This window comes from Electrophorus electricus, chromosome 6 (genome assembly GCF_041902795.1).
Source record: "Electrophorus electricus isolate QZ-2024a chromosome 6, ASM4190279v1, whole genome shotgun sequence".
Lineage (NCBI taxonomy): Eukaryota > Metazoa > Chordata > Actinopteri > Gymnotiformes > Gymnotidae > Electrophorus > Electrophorus electricus.
This window is the reverse complement of record NC_137502.1, coordinates 12,827,217-12,848,601: the sequence shown is the minus strand read 5'-3', so window position 1 is coordinate 12,848,601 and position 21,385 is coordinate 12,827,217. Positions and strand designations below refer to the sequence as shown.

Here is a 21,385-nt window from a genome sequence, read left to right as displayed (position 1 = left end):
CACTTTTGCTTTCTTTGTTTCAAAGTCTTTATTAAGAGTCTAAAAAGAAGTAAGCAAAAGGCACATTCTTGATTAGAGGAGGTTGGGATTTTGGTTGTTTCATCCTTGATAGTGTGTCTAACGCTCATTAGTCCTCTGCCCCCTCCTTCTGCTCAGTGTACAGTCTCACTATAGTAGCTGTATATAGCTCAGCGGGTTACACCACTGCCTTCTATACAGGCAGTCAGGGGGGTTGAGTCCCAACCAGATTATCCAGTATGATCCTTCATGCTACCTGTCAACCTCACTAACAATGTGAGTAACATCGGCTCAGACTTCACCAGGGTCTGCATGTGTCAACAAGGTCTCATATATGTGAAGGGGGGATTCAATTTCCAGAGAAAAGCTTTAACTAGATAGGTTAGCACTGGCTTTAAAGCGATTTATCTTCAGACCAGATAATTATTTAACTAACGTGAGCTAATTAATGTTAACATGTAGTTCATGTAGCTGGCTAAACACGTTATCCCGATTGAAGCCTAAGATGGACAATTTTGAATATTCCTACTTCTCTTTCTACAGTACACGGCAGTTACTCACCTGGAATCTTCGGATTTTATGACACCCAGTCACACAAATTATTTTATATGTCCATAACATGCAATTTGAATAGTCATAAAATAAGAGACTATCTCAGATATATCTCAGACAATGTGAATGCGATTAGAATTTGAAATCATACATGTGAAATCATTCCTTGCTAAGAAGTAATGTAATCTAACTACAGCACTGTTTTAAAAACCCTTTAAAACCCTTTAAAAAGTAAGACTTGACATGCTGATGCGATTTTCTGTCTGGTGAATATCATTTAATTAAAAAAAACAAACTAACTAATTTCTCTTTGAAATTAAACTTCAAGTATCACTTTTTTAAAAACCTAACAGAATTCAAGAGCAAAGTCGCATAAAAAAGAACGTGTCTGCCTCATTGCATTCGTATGGACGCATCAAGTAGTGGGCCGTCTCACGGTCTCAGTTTTCGCCTGTAATTAGTCATGTCCTGTTTACATGATGAATATTCTGTATCATATCCTTCCAAAATCACATTGCCCATTCTTGGATGGAAACCGTAGATGCTACTGTAGATAGCGTCAAAACAGTGGATGCGCTTCTCAAAGACTGAACCCAGCAACGTTTTGACGCAGCTCATCTAATCATGGCTATTACAGGCTGTTCTCTCTGCATTAAGTACACGCTATTTTTCTTCAATTTCATTTTTTGGGTGAGTTCTCTTGTTTTTGGGTGAGTTTATTCGTATTCATTAAGACAACTTTTAAACAAAAACAATATTTAATTTTGCTCGCAGAATCCGGTGACGAACACAAATTCTTATATTTTTTTATGTGTTGTTCCGAGAGAATGGTGTAACTTAGAATATTTTATAATTTCTGTACGATTTCTCCAAAGGCTTTTCTCGAATAACAAACACATCCAGTGTAACTGGGCAATATTGTATCAATCTGGTATTAATTTAAACAATGCCACAAAAAGCAGGTGAATATGTTAACATTAGAAACTGGTATTTTATTTTCTCCTATACTTTTTTTTTTTTTGTCAAAGCTACGTGGCTATATTCGAGTTTATACACAGCGGGGACATTCTAAGAACAGGAACAAAGTCTTGCCAGAACAGAAGGGTGCATGCCAAATGTGTACGTGTGTGATTCTTACATCGCCCATGGAGTGTGTGTGTTTATTTCTGGCTCCAGTTCATTTTAACATGTAAGGAGAGTGGTTTCTATGCTGCATTTTTATATAACCATAAATGCATATAAACTATGGCTTCTTAAAACATGATCTCAATAATTATGAAGGCAGATATGTAATGCTTTATTTTCCATAATAATGGATGCATTCTAATTATATAATCCATTTTTGTCATTATTTATTTATTGTTGTTTTTATACTATTATTTGGAATATTTAACTTCTCATAATAACTTGATGAAAGGATAAACCTTGCAATAATGTTGGTTTGATGATTAAAAGTAGTTTGGTTAACTGAATGGCTGAATGGCTCCCTAAACCCTAACACAGTGATGGTGTTTTCATGTGGCCTCTTATAACACAAAACAAGCTGATTCCTTACTCATGGATACTTTGGCGAAATTAAATGAAATGCAATAATAATAGAAACTGTGGGGCTCTGCATCTTGTCTTTCACCTGTCAATTTTCTATTGACATTCATTCACTAATGTTATCATCTCGGAGCATTTTAACTTTGTAATTTCAGTCAATTGTAGATCACGCCTTTTTATTTACTCAGCACTGGAAAGCAGAATCCACATTTCAAACTTCATGTTTGACAGTTTGACCTCATATATTTTCCTCTTATTATGCACCACTGGTTGATTTTCAGTGTCACAGCAAAAATATTCTTGTCTTGCTTCCTTGTCTCTCTCACTGGAGCTTTTGGTTCCTGCTCTTTGGCAGACAATTGAATGGAGATTTGTGATGTGCTATTATAAACAGCTGACATCCTGACACCAAGATGCCCCTTGTTCACCCAATAGAGATTGCACAAATGTTGCACAAAAAACGGATATGAGACAAAAAACATCCGGTCCTATTATTTGTGGAAGAAGTGACCTCTGAAAATGATCATTAATCAAATCATGGTTTATCCCCTGAAGAACTGTCTATTTATATTGTAAAGTATACTGTATGTTTTTCTCTCTTTCTTCTAGCTGGCTGGGGGTGTTATTTTAGGTATAGCTCTGTGGCTCCGCCATGATACACAAACCAGCAACCTGCTGATGCTTAACTTTGAAGGGAACCAAGCTCCAGGAACTTTTTACATCAGTAAGTCATAAAGCATTATAAAGTTTTATTCCAATTTTGTAAATATACACCAGTAAATTAATTTCCAGTAATGTGAAATAGTAATTATAATAAATGTCTACTGTATAGTTAGTAGTGTAATATATATAATTAGCTATTTCCTATTCAACTATTCAGCTCCTATTCTTTTACTGCACACCCCTGTACATCCTCATGCACCTGACTTAGCTCTGTATGTGTTGCTTTGTTGCTGTACAATGTAATTAGGAATTTGCAGTCTTTACTCATCAGAATAAGCCTAGCTGGTTTTTGTTCTTATGAAAACATTTATTTTTTCTGAAAAGACATGTTTGTCTCATGTGTTTATTAATTCTGTGGTCGATGCATTTGATTATTCTAGTTATCAGTGGCATGGTTGTCTTTGTAGTAGTCCCTTGTGGTGAGCTGTGGTAAATAATGACCCCCAAAAACCATAACTGTGTGTGTGTGAGAGTGAGAGAGAGAGAGAGAGAGAGAGAGAGAGCGAGAGAGAGAGAGAGAGAGAGAGAGGAAACAGGAACTACGTACATCCTTTGGACTAAGTTCATGGGTGGATGGACCATTGGGTCATAGTATGCGTGTGGTGTGTGTGATGTGTATGTGTGTGTTTGTCTGTGTGTGAGATATAAATTATTTATTATCCTTTATATGTGTATTAGTTCATTTTGGTCTGCAGTTTAGAGTCTTTGGTCAGCAGTTTTGAGTTAGGTGCAGCAGGGGTTTTGGCTGCCAAATGAAATACCATGTCTTGTCATGACTGTAAATAATGAAGTCCATGGGCCCATCACATTCCTTCCAAAGTGAGATTTATTTTAGAATTCACAATTTAAAATCTGTGGTTTTATATACCTGTGGTGTAGTACTAGAACCTCTTATAGGGTTTTGCACATTTTCAATTTAACCTCAGTGACTTTGCCTGAAAAGCTTCAAAATGTTATTGTAATGGGAGTGAATATACAGTGTTTTATAATGGGGATGAATGTAGGTAAAGCAGGATCTAGATCGGCTAATATACAATAAATGTTGTTCACCCTTGCTCTCAGGACATGTAGCTCTAGACCATTATCACAGTTGATTGACTTTGAGCAATTAAATTCGTTTATTATACATGTGATTCATAGCTGATCATTCTTAACAGATATTTTTGTTTTGTTTTTTGTTGGCATTGCATTTAGATTTGAGGTTTTTATAGATTATAATCGATTTGGAAGAATAAAGCCATTATCCAGTTTGTGGTCCTATTAAAAACACAAGGACATAAAAAATACTTTGTTTTTCCTCAGGGTAAATGGTTTTTATTGACATATATACTTAGGTTGTGTTACTTCCCAGGAAATATCTAAACAACTAGCAACATGTGATTCAAACAAGTAAAAAGAAAAAAATATTGCTGTTAAACCCCAAAAATGTTGACATTTAAATTGAGTGACTCACACTCATGATCTTTCTGGCTATGAAAATGAAGGATTATACCTCAGTTATACCTCATGTCCCAGGTCTAGAGTGGCTGCATTAGCTCAGCATGTTGCTGTAGCTTTCAGATTATGAGGAACCTTAAGGTAAAAAAAAAAGAAAAGATTTTTCAAGCTTACTTATTGTATCTAGTACCCCAGAAATAAACAAAGATGTTTTAGGGAGCTACACTGAAGATATCTTCTGTCATTTTGAAAATGTCTGCGTAATTTCTCTCTAAATATGTACATTTAAAAAAATGTCTTCCACACTACCCTACTGTCTACCCTTTCATATATAACTGTTTATGGGACCACACCCTTATGGTGGAGAGTGACCCTAACTTTAAACAGACCAGAGAGAACCAAAATGTTACCACAGGGTGTGTTCAAGCTACACCCTTACACACACACACACACACACACACACACACACACACACACACACACACACACACACACACACACAATCACACAATCCCGATTCAACACAGAGACTGATCCTGCTGAGGATTCACATAAAGTTCATCAAGTCATGCTGCTTGTCTTGCTATGGCCTCTAACATGCAGCCATTAATTTGTGCAGGACTGTTGGCTTGTCTCCTTCTATTTGGTTTAACTACAAGGAGAGTTCCCTGCAGTTCCCTCCACCCTTTGCTTTTTATAGCGCCAACACACTCTCTTGATTTTAAGTGTCTGTGCAGCTGGTTTGGCCCACCCAAGGAACGAAGTAAAGCATCAGTGGTTTTTTTTCCTTCAACCCTTCAAGCCTTCTCTGGGCTTCCACTGCACACCCATGCATAATTCAAGGAACCCTACCCATGTGCTCATTACTCCACAAATTAGAATGTGCAGTGGATGTTTTTAGTATGCTGGATTCTGTACCTACTGGTTAAATAGTTTCAGAAATATGCCTTGCGCTGTGTGTAGCACAAATCATAACAATTTAGCTATGTTCAAAAGCTGAAGTTTGAAGTCTCATCTCAAACATGTCTTAAACAGAGCCATGGTTACCTTATGCATGCTTGTTCTTCTGTCCTAGTAGCACTCCATTCTTTTTTGTTCTTTTCTTTCTCTTCTGCTCAGTCCAGACTGAAACAACTACAATTTCTCAACATTGAACATCACAATAGCACCTTTAACCATCTGTTTGAGTAGCGTCAATGAGCATTTGGTAGTAGTTTCATCTTAGACAAGCTTCCTCAACATAAAGAATGAAGCATTATTGTGAAGTCTTAAATAGCTGGAGTGTTTGTATGTGTGTTTTTGAGCATGTGCATGTTTGTGCAGGTGTGGGCATGTATGTGTGTGTGTATTGCTCTATGCATGTGTTTGAGGAGACATGCATGTGCTCCCTGTGTGTATGTGTGTTGTTGTTTTTTTTAACATTGTTGTTTCAGAATGTTCAAGTTGCTGTAGGCAATATGTTTTAAGAATTCTCATATCACATTGGATGTGCTGGAATCCTTAATCATTCCAATCCATCTGTAGATTGTCCATTAGTTATCCATCAGCAAACTTTAATCAACACAGAACACTATAGCTTCTCTGTTGGTTAACAGCAAAACAGCCACCCATTCAATTTATTTCGGCATTTATAAAAATTTCCAGCCTTGCCTGGCTGCATGTTTAATACCGACTTTTTGGCTACTGTCACTCATCAAGTAGGTGCAGGTATATAACATTAGAATTGCACATGGATAAACAAACAAACACATGCCTGTCTGAGTGAAAATGAGTGAGACTCTGGGAGTTAATTAAGATTCTACAGCAGAGTCTTCCACATTTTTGGCTCAGGCCAGTTCAATACTGCACAGATTACCACTGTCTCTGTAAAGTGGTGGGTTCCTGTTTAGTCTAGCTTTTCCTGTGGTGTAATTGCTGCCCCTGCTTCAGGCAGAGCTACTCTTTAACTGGACATCAGGCATATCCTTACACAGCATCCTGGCTGTTGATGTGTTGATAAAGGGAGCAACAAAAAAGCAGATTGTCTGAAGGTTATCATCCTCTAGGGAAACATGCATCTTTTAGCAAAAAGAATGAAGGAAGACAAGACTTTGTTGGGGTGGGCTGGTGTATCATAAAGAAGGGTTGTCGAACGGGCTGGCTGGAATGGACAATAAAGATTGGAGATTGACTGTAGCACATTGTTAAACCTCACACTTACATTATTTGTGTACACATCTGTTAGAGCAAAAGCACAAGCAACTAACCATGTATTAAAATTTTTACTGTGAATTAAATTTCAGATTATTCACTGTACTGAAAGAAATAAAACCAAACTGAATGTGCTGAAAAGGAACAGACCCCAACTCAAAAGGGCTGAGATACATCTCATCTCTCTTTGCACAGAATCTGAAAGGGCTAAATAAAACTTCAGTGTAGAATAGCACTGATGTATTGGTACCCGCTCACAGACAAGGAAATCAAAATTAAGCTTTTGAAATGTATCCCTCATGTTGGTAACATTTTGCCACTCTTGTAGGTGTGTATGTCCTGATAGCTGTTGGAGCTGTAATGATGTGTGTTGGATTCCTTGGTTGTTATGGTGCCATCCAAGAGTCTCAGTGCCTCCTTGGAACAGTGAGTACTATTGAGCTTTTGATAAAACTGCAGACTTCAGACTTTTAACCATGATTTCAGACTCATATTTACCCACTAGTAAAATGATAGTTCAGGAGCTCCTGTTACTCCAAACTGTTGCTGCTTTCTAATTGATGTTACTAAATTGGGTGACTGCAATCTAGCTAAATAAACAACTTTATGACTAACAAACAAGAGTGATAGCACACATGCATTATGTTGTGATGGTTCCTCACTATTTGGAAAGTTTATACATGTATGTAGCCAATGCAAAAGGTAGCTATGCCCAGTGTGGGTCTTTTCTGTCACACTACCCTCTCCTTCAGGGAGCAATGGTCTCAATCACACTGACCTCTCCTTCACAATGTAGGGGAGAGGTTATATCTGATCCTCTGGACTGTTCTGTGGGAGTGGTGCTGCAAACAGTGGGTTCTGCTAGATAGGCTCAAGGTATTAACTGTAAAACATCCATGCTTCTGGAGCATGAGCAGGCCAGCTAGAAGTTACTTTGAAGTAACTGAAAGGTCACACTGCATGTTTTGTAACCAAATAATCTGATGTTTTGCTCCTTTGTATGGCCCCTGTGCAACATGGTTGATAATTCTCTTATTTGCTGTAGTACCACTAATGGTTTCTCTTTCTTTGTGCCCCTCTCCCTTCTTTCTGTACCCTTCCCTTTTTCAGTTTTTCACATGTTTAGTGGTCTTGTTTGCCTGTGAGGTGGCAGCAGGAATATGGGGTTTCATCAACAGGGACACGGTACAGGACAACAGAAAAATGACATAGTGCAGCCTCACTGACCCCCACACACTCATACATGTGCTTCCTGTAGTTCCCCGTAAGAAGCTATCTGGTATTTTCTCTCTCCAGATCTCCACAGAGCTTATCAACTTTTATGATGCAGCCTACATCAAAGCTGTGGATCCAGTAGATACACCCACCCGACAGGCTGCTTCAAAGATTATGGTAGCCTTCCATAACACAGTGAGTCACCAAGATCATCCAAATTGAATGTTCAATAAGGTTGCCTTTTTTGAGTGCATGTTTTAAAAATGTATTTTGACTAAACATGTACCCCTGTTACATGTAGCAGCGGTACTATTCCTTTGATATAGATTTCTTTTTTTAGTTTCATAAATTTTATGAAACAGTGAATTCATAATACAGTATTGGCACATTGAATGCAATAATAGAATTGTGAAATCGACTCCCCTTTATTGTTTCTCTGTTTTTGTCTCAGCTCGAGTGCTGTGGTAAAGAAGATGATAATCCATTGTTTTTGAATGTTCAGGCCTCTCTTTGTCCTAATAAAAAAGAAGAGTCTCAGGTACATCATCAACTGCTCAGACATTATGATAGACAATGATTTTGGGAATGCATATGGGAAATTTTCTTCAAACCTGATGGGTTCTTGAAGTATGTATGTTCATGTAAAACAAATGGACCCTAAATTGCTTTTCGATGTCAGTAAGTAATTATGTCCCTGCTCTCATAGCAAAAATAACAAACTAATGGTCAGCTAATTGTTGTCACATTCAGGGCTGGACTAAGCCCCATTGTGGTCCTAGGCTATGAAGAATCTCTCTCTCTCTGTCTCTCTCAGAGTTGCCATATAAAGTTGAGGGACCTATTCACTGAGAAACTCCATGTGGTTGGTCTGGCTGCCCTTGCCATTGCAGTCATCATGGTGAGAACATTCTCACTACATGAAGACTGACTGATTCTTTACAGAAATTAAAGTTTTCTCTACTCATCTCTACTTTGTTTAAATTCTTTCTTTTGTGCTTGCAGGTCTTTGAGATGATCTTCACTATGGTCCTTTGCTGTGCAATTCGTAATGCTGCCGCAGCATACTGAGGGATATACTGACTATTAATTTGAGCATGCAACTTCAAAAGACTCCAGCCAGTGACAAAAAAGAATAAATTCAACTTCACTGTGTCCTATTTTTCTATTATATTGTATTTTAGGCATTGAAATCTGTGTTTTAGACTTTGTTCAGACAACCAGTCCTATTAGATTTTCATGTACTCTCTCTCTATATATTTGATTTTTATGTTTTATTTATTTTTCTTAACAACTACACTGTTACATGATCTTTTCAGTTTCAGTTGGTATCACACTGATGTAGTCATTCCAATAAATATTAATAGCAAACCTGCAAATGTAGTATAAAAAAAGGAAAACAAATCTGATTTAATTTTTCACTTGTCTAACTCTTACCTTAGAGAGTTCAATTTTGTGATAATGTGATAGGCAATAGGCTCAATAGAATAAAATTTGGTTCTTTTCCAGATTTCTTAAACTGAATGTGTTTTTTTTTTAGATGCCTAAAAGACTAAGTGTTCAAGTTTCATTCTTTCAGCAATGTCCATTGTAGTCATGACAAGGTGAAGGTGCAAGATGTAACAATAGCACTTATCTTTAGGCTGGTGTACTCTGTGTGTGTGTGTGTGTGTGTGTGTGTGTGTGTGTGTGTGTGTGTGTGTGTGTGTGTGTGTGTGTGTGTGTGTGTGTGTGTGTGAGAGAGAGAGAGAGAGAGAGCGAGAGAGAGAGAGAGAGAGAGAGAGAGAGAGAGAGAGAGAGAGAGAGAGAAAATAATTATGCAAAGAATTATGGATGCTTTCAGTCCTTTGAGATGAAATCCAAATTTGTGTGTTGAAAAAGACCACCCCAAATGTAGATAGTGGAGCTGTGTCCAAATAAAGCTGTTTTCTATATTCATAATGTACTACACAGGAAACCCAATATCTACTTTATTTTGTTTTCATATATACTATTCTTTTTATTTTAGTATTGGCCATTTAGCCAAGTAACCAGTAAAATAAGAATGAAACTGAACAGTAGCTAAATGCTAATAATGCCAAAATGATAATGCTAAATGCCAAAAATCTTTTTTTTTTTTTTTTTTTTTTTTTTAACAATTAAGATATTTGTAGGCTATAGTGCATTTTACAACAGACAAAGCTTTCAAGAAATGTTAAATATGAGCTCAATAAAGATGACTGGCACCAGGCAGAAATCTTCAGAGAAGTCAAAAACCCATCCTCCTCAAGCTAACACTAGATAGTGGGCAATAACGTTTGCACACAGTATAACAATTTGTAGTTATCTAATCAGGGTTCTCTGCAGGAGAAATTACACAGAAACCATTTCATATAGCAGACTGGAGGACCTCCCCCGGAACATGTTTTTGGACTTAAATTTTCCAGAAATCTGCAAAAACAGTTTTGCGCCACTTTGTAGAAATCATTTAGCTCATAAAATAATTTTTATTATTTCATTTTGTGATGTTTGTGACGAGGTAATGGTCAAACACAGCAGACACAGGCTATTTTGATGCGTTGTAGCTTTAAGAGTAATGTATCCACCCACTATATTTACAGTTTCGTTTCTTTGTGACTACCGCGCTGTTTCCTTGTTGTTCCCGCGCGGTACTGGAAGACATATTCAGATGGGGTCAAATCTTGATAAAACAGCTGGCCCACAACCCATTTGTCCATTATGTCATCACGAGTGTCGAAATCGGATTACACTAGGATGCAACCATAGTTTTTGTCAGGGATGCATTGGCGAATTGTGGAGCGGGTCGTCAACCGGTCCTTATTATTGCCCCGAATGCAATTATGAACACAGGAAGCTACCAGACTTAGGTGGAACAGATGGAGCGTCAACATCTGCAGGCATAAGTACATTGACTTAGTTTGCCAATTTCTATACGTTTGTTGTCTTCCTATGTTTACGTAGAAGCTACTGAGTATGCCATAGATAATCTCATAGCGAATAGCTGTCGATCTTGATACGTTCGTAGTAGGGTTGGCCGATCTCTTCCTTGTGGATAGGTGGGTTTGAAATGAGGCGATCATAACGTTAACTACCTCGTCAGCTTTTGGCAATTTATAGGCGGTTGTGATTTTCGCAAAATTTGTCATAACTTCATCTTGACTTTTGCCACATTTAGTACAATCACAAACATTTCGAGTCGTATTCAATTGTTAACCGCGCCGAGGTTGTCACGTATCCATTCATATTTCCTGCCAAAATTGTGTCTCAGGAGTTACTGCGATATTCATTTTATTAGTGATAAGTCAGATGTACTATTACATATTCTCATCCTTTCAGCTTGTAATGACTTTCTTAAATGGAAAATCCTGTAGATAAAAGAGTATATTAACTGTAATAATAATAATATATATACATATAGTAATATGCAAAAAAAAAAATTCAAATGTACCTTTGAAATGGATCATCTTAACCAAAATAAGGCTGTGTTCAAAGGTTTGCAGTCTGATAATTTCCAGGCAATACTCAAAGGCATTTTTTTCCCTAAAATTAAAATGTTAGAAAAAAGGTAATTTGTACATAAGTAAGATTTGCAGTTCTAGATCATTGCAGTTTACTGCTTTCTGTCTCTAATATACTGGCTAATGAAGAGATTCATTTATATTTCTGATTATTCAAGTCAAGTATCTTAAAACTGGAAAACATTAAATTGCACTAAATATAGAACCATCTATATTGTATGGACTGGTAAATTTAGTTTATCAGTTCCTTTTGTTCATTCTCAGCTGGTTCATTAGTTTGTGTCTGCTGATTGTAAAAGGACAGGTTTTCATGTAGTTGACTGTGCTGTCCCTATTGTTTTTATAGACTGGACTCTTGGGAAGAGGCTCTCTGAACGCTATTCCCCCAAAAAAGTGCTTGGGAAAAGGAATTTTAGTTCAACTGCCCTCACTCACAACAGTGGAGGATACAGACTCGGCACAGCTTTGCCCAAAGACACCACAGTCACTGTTGATGACTCCTTTGATGATGACACACCTCCAAAAAAGAAAATGACTGTTGAAATCCCTTCATCAGGAGGCCACAGAATGTCCCCTGTAGAAGCGACATCCTCAATGCAAGCCACAACACTGGCAAATAGAACACCATCCAAAATGAATGCGACTTCAACCACTGAACCATCTCTGGACAATCACACTAAAGATGAACAACTTAAAAAGACATCCAGTAGCAGAATAAATATGCCACAACCAGAGCCAGCAGCACCAGCCTGGACCGATACCAAAGAGTTCTCCCCGAAAGATGCATACTCCTCCAACAGTCCTGACCACCAGAGCAGAACAGTCCCACATGCCAATGACAAGCCTCCAGAATTTGGTGAGACTTCTGATGCTTCCATGGAGTCGACGTCTGCTTGCAACTCTGTCCTCTGCCACTATTGCTCCAGCTCCAAGCAGAGGTCTGCAGTGAAGAGCTGCCTTGTGTGCTGCGCCTCAATGTGTTCGGAGCACCTTCAGATCCACTTGAACTCACCTGTGTTCCAGAGCCATCCACTTGTGCCTGCAGTGGAGAACATGTCTGCTTGGAGGTGCCAGGAACACCAGGAGATGAACCGCATCTACTGCCGCCCTTGTGGGGTGTGTGTTTGCACCGTGTGCACACTTATAGGCTCACACAAGGAACATGCCTGCATCAGCATCAAAGAGGCTGAGCAAGAACTCAGGGTATGTAGACACAGACACATTGAATCTGACATCATACACAGTTAATTATAACCTTATGACCCCCTTCAATTTGAGCAATAATAATGATGCATTGTAGCTAATTTTGTCCATAGCTCCTTTAATTGTAGCTGAAAGTTATCTCCTTTACAGTTGTGGCCAGGAAGCTAAATGTAACTAAACTGTTTTCCCCCTTTTTTCTTTCTTAACTCTCATTTGTCAATGTTTCAGACCACCTTGAAAAGTGAATTGAAAAAGATCCAGATAAAGGAAACTGCAGTCCTGAACAGGGTCACTCAGCTCAAAGAGAAACAGCAGAGTGTACAGGTAAGTGCTTTTATTAATATCAGTGCAATTGTGCATAGTCTTCATTCCCTATCCCAAAAGAGATTCCAGAATTGGAATAGAATTGTCCTAATAATTCACTTCAGGAGGCACTTGACTAGTCTTAGGTTGTGTCCTTTAGTTTAGCTTTAGTGCTTGAAAAATATGTTGTTAACCAATTACCCATTTAAGGTAATTTATATTCAGTCCTGGGTTTAAATTAATTTTCTATCATTTTTGTTGCTGGCTTCTAATGAATCTATTGATGCAACATATTACCTGTGCTGAGCAGATTTAATGAAACTCTCACAGAAAACACAGTAAAATTTTATTAACATTGTGTTATGCTGGATATGGTGTCCAATTAGATTGCAGCAACACTTACAGATTGATCGAAATACGATTCATTTGCAAATGCAATTTGCTAATGGAGAGAACATAAACAACATGTTTGGCTCATAGTTCCGATCTATCCTCAGGTGACCGTAGTCTGTCATGTCCCTATAGAGTCCTAATCAGAGGCATTATCGATAGATAGATAAATGGGTCTGCAGACAGTCTGGGCCTTTAATGAGATGTAAAATGTACCACTGTGCTAAACAGTAGCTATTAACAGTTTGGACTTATATGGCAGACATCCTATATGAACAGAGCAGCAAAATAAGTCATCGAGATACAATGGTGCACACATCCCAGGTCTGTTTAGTGTTTGCACTAATAAAAAAAATAGCAAACACTATCAATCTGACTGCAGCACACCTTACATTTGCCATCTCTCTGATTCTTGTAGGAGGTATTGGAGGGCAAGAGGGCTGCGGTTCTGCAGCAGTACCAGGCCATGCGGAAGGCCTTCGAGATGGAGGAGCAGCAGGCGATAAGCTGTGTCACCCAGGAGGCAAGCAGAGTTCTGGGGAGCATTGCAGAGCGGCTCCACTTGCTAAAGCAGGCCCTCACAACCATTCAGAGCACTTTCACCTCATTGCAGAGTCTAGGAGATACATCACAAGCTCAAGACCAGATCTTCATCATGGTAGGACTAGCTCAAAAAGCTGAAGGAGAACATTTCTAAGCATTGGTGATGTAGACATATTTCTTTATCAGTTGTTTAATACAAAACTCTGGCTTACTTTCCAGGAGTACAGAAAGATAGCTGAATGGTAAATACATTGTTTCTTTTTTTATCCATTTTTAATTGTTTGTTATACATTACTATGAGATACCATAGTAAATCACTTAGTCACAAATTATGCTTGTTCATGCTCTTAGGATGCTAATTATTCCTTGTATCTACTGTAGTACAGATACAGAATAAACAGCAGAAATTTGTGTGTTGAAGATAATTGCTGATGTCTGTTTAGTCAGTGAATAAGGTTATACCACCAAAAACAACTGCTTTTGTTCCCAAACATCTCTAGTTTGAATGAGCTGTCAGACCCTATAGAGAACATGGAGTCTGTCGAAGAAGTCAATCACAGCAGATTGGATAGCCTGCAAGACTGGACAGAGAGAAGACTCAACACTGTAATAATATCCATGCCTCACAGAGACCCATTCAGACTACTCTGTGAGTCCTTCATTACTTACTTTTCCATAAATACATTTCAAGATATGTATTAGATGATTAGGTTTGCAGTACTGTAGGCTTACATAGTACCTGAACACTATGCAAATGTGTATTAAAATCACTAAATAACTTGATACATAGTTATTCTAAGGATGTTACAGTTGACCTAGATGTCAAAACATTCGCTGTTATTTCCTCCCACCTGTTAACTGAAATGAATCACCACCAAGTTTTGTAGCAGTGTTGTTATTACTTTGCATTATAACATTGTGTGACTTTGGTGGCAAGGTAGGATGTAAAAGTGATCCATCATTTGAACAGACAGGCGTTTATTCAACAGAAAACGAAACCAAAACACGAAGAACAACACTGAGCGAGAACAAGACAAGCAATAAACATTACGATAACACACTAGGGCAGCTAAAACGCAGCATACGCAGGGTCAAACACTGACAATAATAAAACAGGACTTTAAATACACACATTAACAAGGGTGTTAACAAGGGTCAGGTGTGACACATGGATGGGTTAACAAGAGCATGGCAATGAAGAGAAACAAACACAAACAAACACACACCAAGACCAACAAGAGGCAATAAACTGGTTGCCGTGAAGTGTCACACTACACGAGTCACACATACTTCACTACATGGAGTCACATTCAAGGCTAAAAAAATTATTTCACAAATTGATTGCCATCTGTGATAGAATAATCATGAGAATTTAAAGTCAGCTTTACTCTGTGATAATTTAAGATCTACTTTTCCATCTGCACCTTCTTCAGATGGCTTAAGTCCAACTCTGGATCTTGACACGGCTCATCCGAAGCTGCTCCTTACTGAAGACAAAAGAAGGGTGGAGTACAGTGAGGCCCAGCAGGCCTACCCTGAGCATGGGGCTCGCTTCTCTGTCTTCCCCCAAGTATTGGCTTCCAAGGCCCTGTGCCAGGGTCGCTATTACTGGGAGGTGGAGGTCTCTCTGGATGAGGGCCGTTGGAAGGTGGGTGTCTGTGACGGGCAGATTGCCAGGAAGGGGCAGAAGGACAGTTGCCGGATTGGCTTCTACCCAAACTCCTGGTGCCTAGTGTACGATAAAGGCAAAGTGGAAGTCCTTCATGACAAGGTGACCTCGCCAGTGTGTGCCACTGGGCTCCAGAAGGTTGGGGTGCTCCTGGATTTTGAGGAGGGCTGCCTGACATTCTACAGTGTGTCTGTAGAAGGCACTCTTAACTTGCTGTATAGTTTTAAGCATGCGTTTTCTAAGCCACTCTACCCTGCTCTGGCTGTCTCTAAAACCCAGCTCTCTATCTGTGATCTGTTTGCTAGACACACCACAGACTAAAGTTTCATTTGGCAAAAATTGTGAAATTTTATAGTAGAATAATCATCGGAACAACTTTGTTTTGAAAAATGCTGGGGAAAACACGTGGATCACCCTCGATTCAGCTGCTCCTCAAATTCGCATTCCTTTTAAGAAATCAGGTCCTTTGCCATACATGTTCACTGAAAAGAAATTAGCGCTGGAACCAAAAGGAAGAGGTTCAGTAAAGGTTTTATTGGCACATTTATCAAGCCTATTCACAATGAACAATACAAGTATCAGCACTATGGTTTAAAATATCTTTGTAGTACAATAGTTTTCTATTTACTTTGATTAAAAATGTTTCCTTACACAAAATGTCAGTTATTATCTTGGCATCTTGTGACAAAAAATATCAGCACGAACATATTTTGTCATTAAGAACATAATACATTGTGGTTTATTGACTAAAACATTCATATTATTTTGCAAATTATTATTTAGTAAAGTAATCACAAAGGAAACACTAATATTTACAGAATACACTTTCAAATGTTTTGGGGGACAAAAATAGCTGTTTCAAAAATTGGTGGGGATGTCCCACTAGCTACATCCCCAGCAAATTATGCTTATGAGTGTAATGTATCTTTACATAGTTTCCAGTGAGTATTCTGTAAACATTTATAATTGTAAATACATTGCATCTTTATATGAAAATCATCAAACCATTTTTATATTTGTATAATTTTCATATTTCAAATTAAAATTTAGTAAACGTGAAACTCGGGTAGGTGAGGTCTAACAGTATAAGAACCAGTCATTCCACTTATTATATGTATTTCATTTATATTTTTAAACATTTTGTTAGTACATGTTTATATTTTGCCCTCTGATTCAGGCTGGAAGCTAATTTGACACAAATATTAGGTTAATAAATTTGTATGTGATTCAGGTTACAATATGGGCCGGCCATACCGAATGCTATGCTGTTTTATAGTGTGTAATAAATATTGATTCTAATTTGTGGGGTAAAAATGGATTAAGGCACAATTTTGCTACACTATCACAACATATATTTTGTAAAGTTTTTTTTTTCTCAAAAAATAGTCCTTTGTAGTACTATAAAATAAATATTCAGTTAGCTGTGCTTTGTGTCTATTTGCTTTATAAAGAAGAATAACTCTGCTGTTCACTGTTTAGTGGACATAATTTGAAGAGCTTTTTTTGTATTAATTGTACTGGTGTTTTCCTGCAGAGAGCAGTATTGACATTGGTTATGTCTACATCTATAGATGTAGCAAATCAGAATCCTATATGAACAGAGCAGCAAAATAGGTGATTAAGCTAACAAAACCCCTTCTATGCAGAAACTGCAATAAAGCACTCGATAGCTGTTCTCTTGAAACCACTATTTTGTACTACACAGTATATGATGATTTATATAACTTGTTCAAATGCTGATTTATATAACTGCTGTCCAATTGCCCGACACTGTTTACAAGCTCACTGGTGAAGTTGCTGAGCAAGACCCTTTTACTATGAACAGAGTATAACAGCACACACTCTGTCACCCAGCCCAGCTCAGTATAAACAATTCACACAAACCATTCTTGCTTATTGTTCAAGCTTGAATTTGATTTGGCATAAAGTAGTGGAGTGAGGTGATTGTATACTCTTTCTACCCATCTGCAAGTTTAGAAAATGTAAAAGGTTTGGAGTATGTAAACAACAGCACAACCCTATCTGTATGTTTTAAATGCACAACACTATCTGCACAAATCACTTGTAGATGTCTCACACTGCTACTTTTTATTGGCTGAGAGTTTTAAAACAAATGGCACTGTTCATGCACAGAGTCACTTTATTTATGGGCCAAGAAAAACACTGTCTTTTACACTGCAAATTATTCAGCACCCAGATTCACTGATGAACTGAAGGACTAACAAAGAGTGCAGCAGACATATAGCATGTTCTGTAGAGTATTCTAAAGTAATACACTTTCCATAGCACAATATCTTAAAGCAATGCACAGGATTTATGCATTTGGTCACCTGCAAAGGAAGAATGCTGATGAAAGTGAAAGGCTAGGTGCTGTTATATTTAGGTATGGGTATCCAGCTGGCCTGACTGAGTGCCAGAGTTCACCAATCACATTCCCTTTGTTAAGAACAAGTGGTATGCAATGTTAGAATAAAATGCCTGCAGACACTGTAGCCGTTAGTAGATACATTGTGCAATTCTGTAATAACTGACTGGAAAATGTTCATAATTTTGATGGCTGTTCTTTTTCATCAAAGTTCAGATGGAATTCTGATTTGTTCTAGAAGGGCTAAACCTAAAGTATTAAAATGCTGAACTTTTATTGACATTATTCTTAAATTAGTACTTATATAATATGATATTTGACTTGTCTAATTCACTATTAGTGAATGTTTTGAATTTCTTTTCATGAAAGCTTTTTGTGCATCTTCCTGCCTGTCTATTTAACTATTCTGATTAGATGGGTTAAGGAGAAAGAAGGATTTGCACATTCTCTTCTTAGTGCTTGTGTATTTCATGTTGCTCTTTTTGTGGGGGCCCCTGATGACAGTAAAATATGAATTTTGGCATGCTGGACACATTGGTTTCACACAAAATGAAATATTTACTAAAAAACTAACATTTGAGGTTGCTGTTATTACATACACATACACATAAACACCAGAGGTCAGTTTCTAGCTATGATCTTTTTGTTTCCTTACTATTATAGCTTTACGTTCGTGTACAGTCAAACCAATAAAATAATGAAAATTAGACATTTCAGTTACTTTCAGAATGATATGCTACTGCAAATATTGGGTATGACAGAGAAATTAAATTTGGATGCAAGATCTGCTTGGTTGGCTTTCATGAGAGCTGGTCAGTTTTCAAAACTCTTCCCAGCTGTTTACATTAAATTTCCAGTGATATAGAGTATTTTCTATTGGGTTCTTATAAAAATGAAACACTACATTGTTATATTTACATTTCTCAGCTTCATTGAAAAACTGTCCATGGCAGTTTATCATCACACCTCCTCCTTTTATTTCTGTTCTGCTCCACTGCAAACAGTGATGGAGATGGTAGAACTCCCACCTGATTGAGTTGAACTTTGTAAGTATCCAGTCACAATTATTAAATGACTAGTCTAGATGGCATATGGTCACAATCTTTGATTACATTTTAAATATTTTATACATTAAATGTTCCCTGTACATTATGTTTGTTTATACAGTTGTTCATGAAAGAAATTTTCCACTGACGTTTCCATTTTTTAATGATTATTCACCTGATTGTATCTTACAACTCACTGGCATTTCCTGCACAACAGTTTCCCTCCCACATCAGTTTTCAAATCGCAGTCATTGAGTCATGCTTTTTTTTTTTTTTGGACATCTTTAAAGTTCCCCAAGGCACAGCAGGTATAGTGCCATGGCAACAACTTCCCACCTGCAGCCCTGCTGTGCCTGGGTCGTACAGAGTTCTCCTTTAGGAGAACCCATTTTGCTCCCAGCTGTTTGTTTTGAGTAAAGCCATGAACAGGGGCACAACTGTCTCTTTGAGTCATTTTAATAGTCTGAATAAATCAGTGAGCTCTCTAATGGGCTTCTGACCACTAATCATACATGTGCAAAGTGTTCTGTCTTCCCATGAGGATGAAACTCCATTCCCAAGATTCAAAAACACTGTTTGGTTCTTATTAAGTAAAGCATCTATATTTAAGCTCATTTTCAATCCAAATTCAAGTTTAAATGTTCACTCTGCGACTGTTGCCAGGAATACTGCTTTTACTTACTAGATGTTTTCTAACATGTTACTTACGCCTCCACCTACTGCCAGTCTTGACAAGAGTACCATGAGTCCAGAAGTGCAACTGGCCCTGCATTATCACCCTTCTCTCTCTGTTTACTTCAGTGACACTAGCCCATCTCATGTCTATTGGGTCACGTGTAGAACTGGGTAGTTAGTGCTCTCCTCCAAGTGCATGCAGCTGTGCTGTGATGTGTCAGCAATATTTTAAAAAGGACAGCAGAAAGCCTCACATGGTTTGGAGGAAGCACATAAGCCCTTACTCTCCCAAGCTGGTAGCTACACTGCAAAAAGGGGAATAACAGGTTGGGAATTAGAAATAATTTAAACTGGGAGAAAACTGCTTTAAAAAATCTTGACAAAAGCAGATGTAATATAAATAATAATACTAAATTTATATAGCACCTGTAATACATAGTACTTTACAACATATGTGATAATTAGTATTACAGTATTATGAGCAATAATCAGTAAACTATGAATGAAACAGTATGAATGGGATAAGGAAAAAAAATAGTGTAAGTCCAAACACTAAACAAAAGTAAATAAACATGCCATCTGTTTAATAATAGTAATAAAAGTATGGACTAAAATGTAAATCTTATAAATGTATTAAATTAGAAGAGTAATGGAATAATGATTATTAACATAAAACATGAGAATGTAAATATAACAAAATAACAATTATAAATCAAAAGTAGGTACTAACAAAAGCTAAACTAAATAAATGTATTATTAGCTGTTTTTTTAGAACTCAGTGGAGGGTGCCTGAAAAGATTTTAAATATAGGGAGCTCCAATTCGTTCATGCATAACAGCCAAAGACTGCTAATTGATTAGTCTTTTTGTTCTTCTTTTTTACTAAGTTCTATAATTCAGAACTTGGCGGTCTTAAAACCTGTTCTTAAAATCACTTCTAAAAGAAACAGACACAGTGCAATGATGCAAAAACAGATGTAATGTTTTGGATCATTGCCTTGTATGTGTTAATGTTTGGGCTTAAATGAGCTGCAGTTTGTTGTGGTTTTGGGCAATCCAATGCATTATAGCAGTACAGCCATAAACAAATATTTAATATTTAATTATAAATGCCTTCCCACCTATCACAATTTTCCTATACTTATAATGCATATTATAACGTGATTTGAATGATGCACCAATACATTGTTCTGCTGTCGCTGGTTAGCTAATACTTTATGTAATTACAGATACAAGATTCAGAATAGTTTCACTGACCAAGAGAAATATGTATTTGGATCCCTACATCTAGATAATAAAACAGCAATATAAGGAGACACAATTCCAGATTCATAAAACATTTCGGTCAAGCAAAATGTGCGAGACAGTGGGCCTTTTTAATTCACTTTCATAAAATTACACTGACAATAATTAGCGCACGGGTGCCAACTTGCCGCTGCGCTAAATTCACCTGTGCACAAGGTGAAATAGTCGTGAGAACAGTCGTACGATGAAAACTGCCAGTTACATAAAAGTGTTATACATAACTCACCGAGACGGGAACTGCATAGTGGGGCTGGATTGAGGACTTCTGTGTTTCTTCTAAATCATGTTAGAAGCAAAATTGTAACTCTCATCAGCCTATATCTGTTTCTAGTTTCTTCATGTCTAATAGGCCTACTTAAATTTGCATTTCTTATGGAAAAGGTTCCTGACAATCTGAGATCCTACAAGTTACCTCCCTCTTAAATTCACGATCATGCTCACTCCAAATCGACCAGAAACGTGCCTTTTAAATTTGTCGATTAGCTAAACAGCTAAAATGCATGTGCAGAATTTTGTGGATAACTTGCATGTGTGACCAAACAAATTTAGAGAAAATAACATCCAATCTACATAACCTTATTAACCTTATTTACCGTCAGCCAAGATTTTTTTTTGTTGTTCTTGTTTTTTTGCGGAGCTGTGTTCCATTATGAACTGCTAACGTGGTATGCAAATAAGCATATATAACACAA

General features: G+C 37.4%; 2 protein-coding genes across 3 annotated transcripts; both read left to right on the top strand.

Annotated features, from left to right (window-relative positions):
• The first annotated feature begins 1,028 nt into the window (after nucleotides 1-1,028).
• Nucleotides 1,029-9,187, top strand: cd81b (CD81 molecule b). 2 transcript variants are annotated; one of them, XM_081716648.1, is made up of 8 exons: nucleotides 1,029-1,280; nucleotides 2,725-2,839; nucleotides 6,794-6,891; nucleotides 7,576-7,650; nucleotides 7,762-7,875; nucleotides 8,132-8,218; nucleotides 8,495-8,578; nucleotides 8,683-9,187. In XM_081716648.1, exons 2-8 carry the CDS (start codon nucleotides 2,794-2,796, stop codon nucleotides 8,746-8,748), a joined length of 570 nt encoding a protein of 189 aa, XP_081572774.1. In that variant the 5' UTR covers nucleotides 1,029-1,280; nucleotides 2,725-2,793; the 3' UTR covers nucleotides 8,749-9,187. The 2 variants fall into 2 exon arrangements, with proteins under 2 accessions (XP_081572774.1, XP_026864619.3); XM_027008818.3 differs by having other exon boundaries at nucleotides 1,032-1,260.
• A 1,115-nt stretch (nucleotides 9,188-10,302) lies between these two features.
• On the top strand, nucleotides 10,303-16,990 carry si:dkey-29p10.4 (tripartite motif-containing protein 14). The gene is made up of 7 exons (XM_027008834.3): nucleotides 10,303-10,580; nucleotides 11,542-12,398; nucleotides 12,627-12,722; nucleotides 13,510-13,749; nucleotides 13,854-13,876; nucleotides 14,135-14,283; nucleotides 15,068-16,990. The coding sequence occupies exons 1-7, from the start codon at nucleotides 10,346-10,348 to the stop codon at nucleotides 15,622-15,624; spliced, it is 2,157 nt and encodes a 718-aa protein (XP_026864635.2). The 5' UTR covers nucleotides 10,303-10,345; the 3' UTR covers nucleotides 15,625-16,990.
• Nucleotides 16,991-21,385: the final 4,395 nt, after the last annotated feature.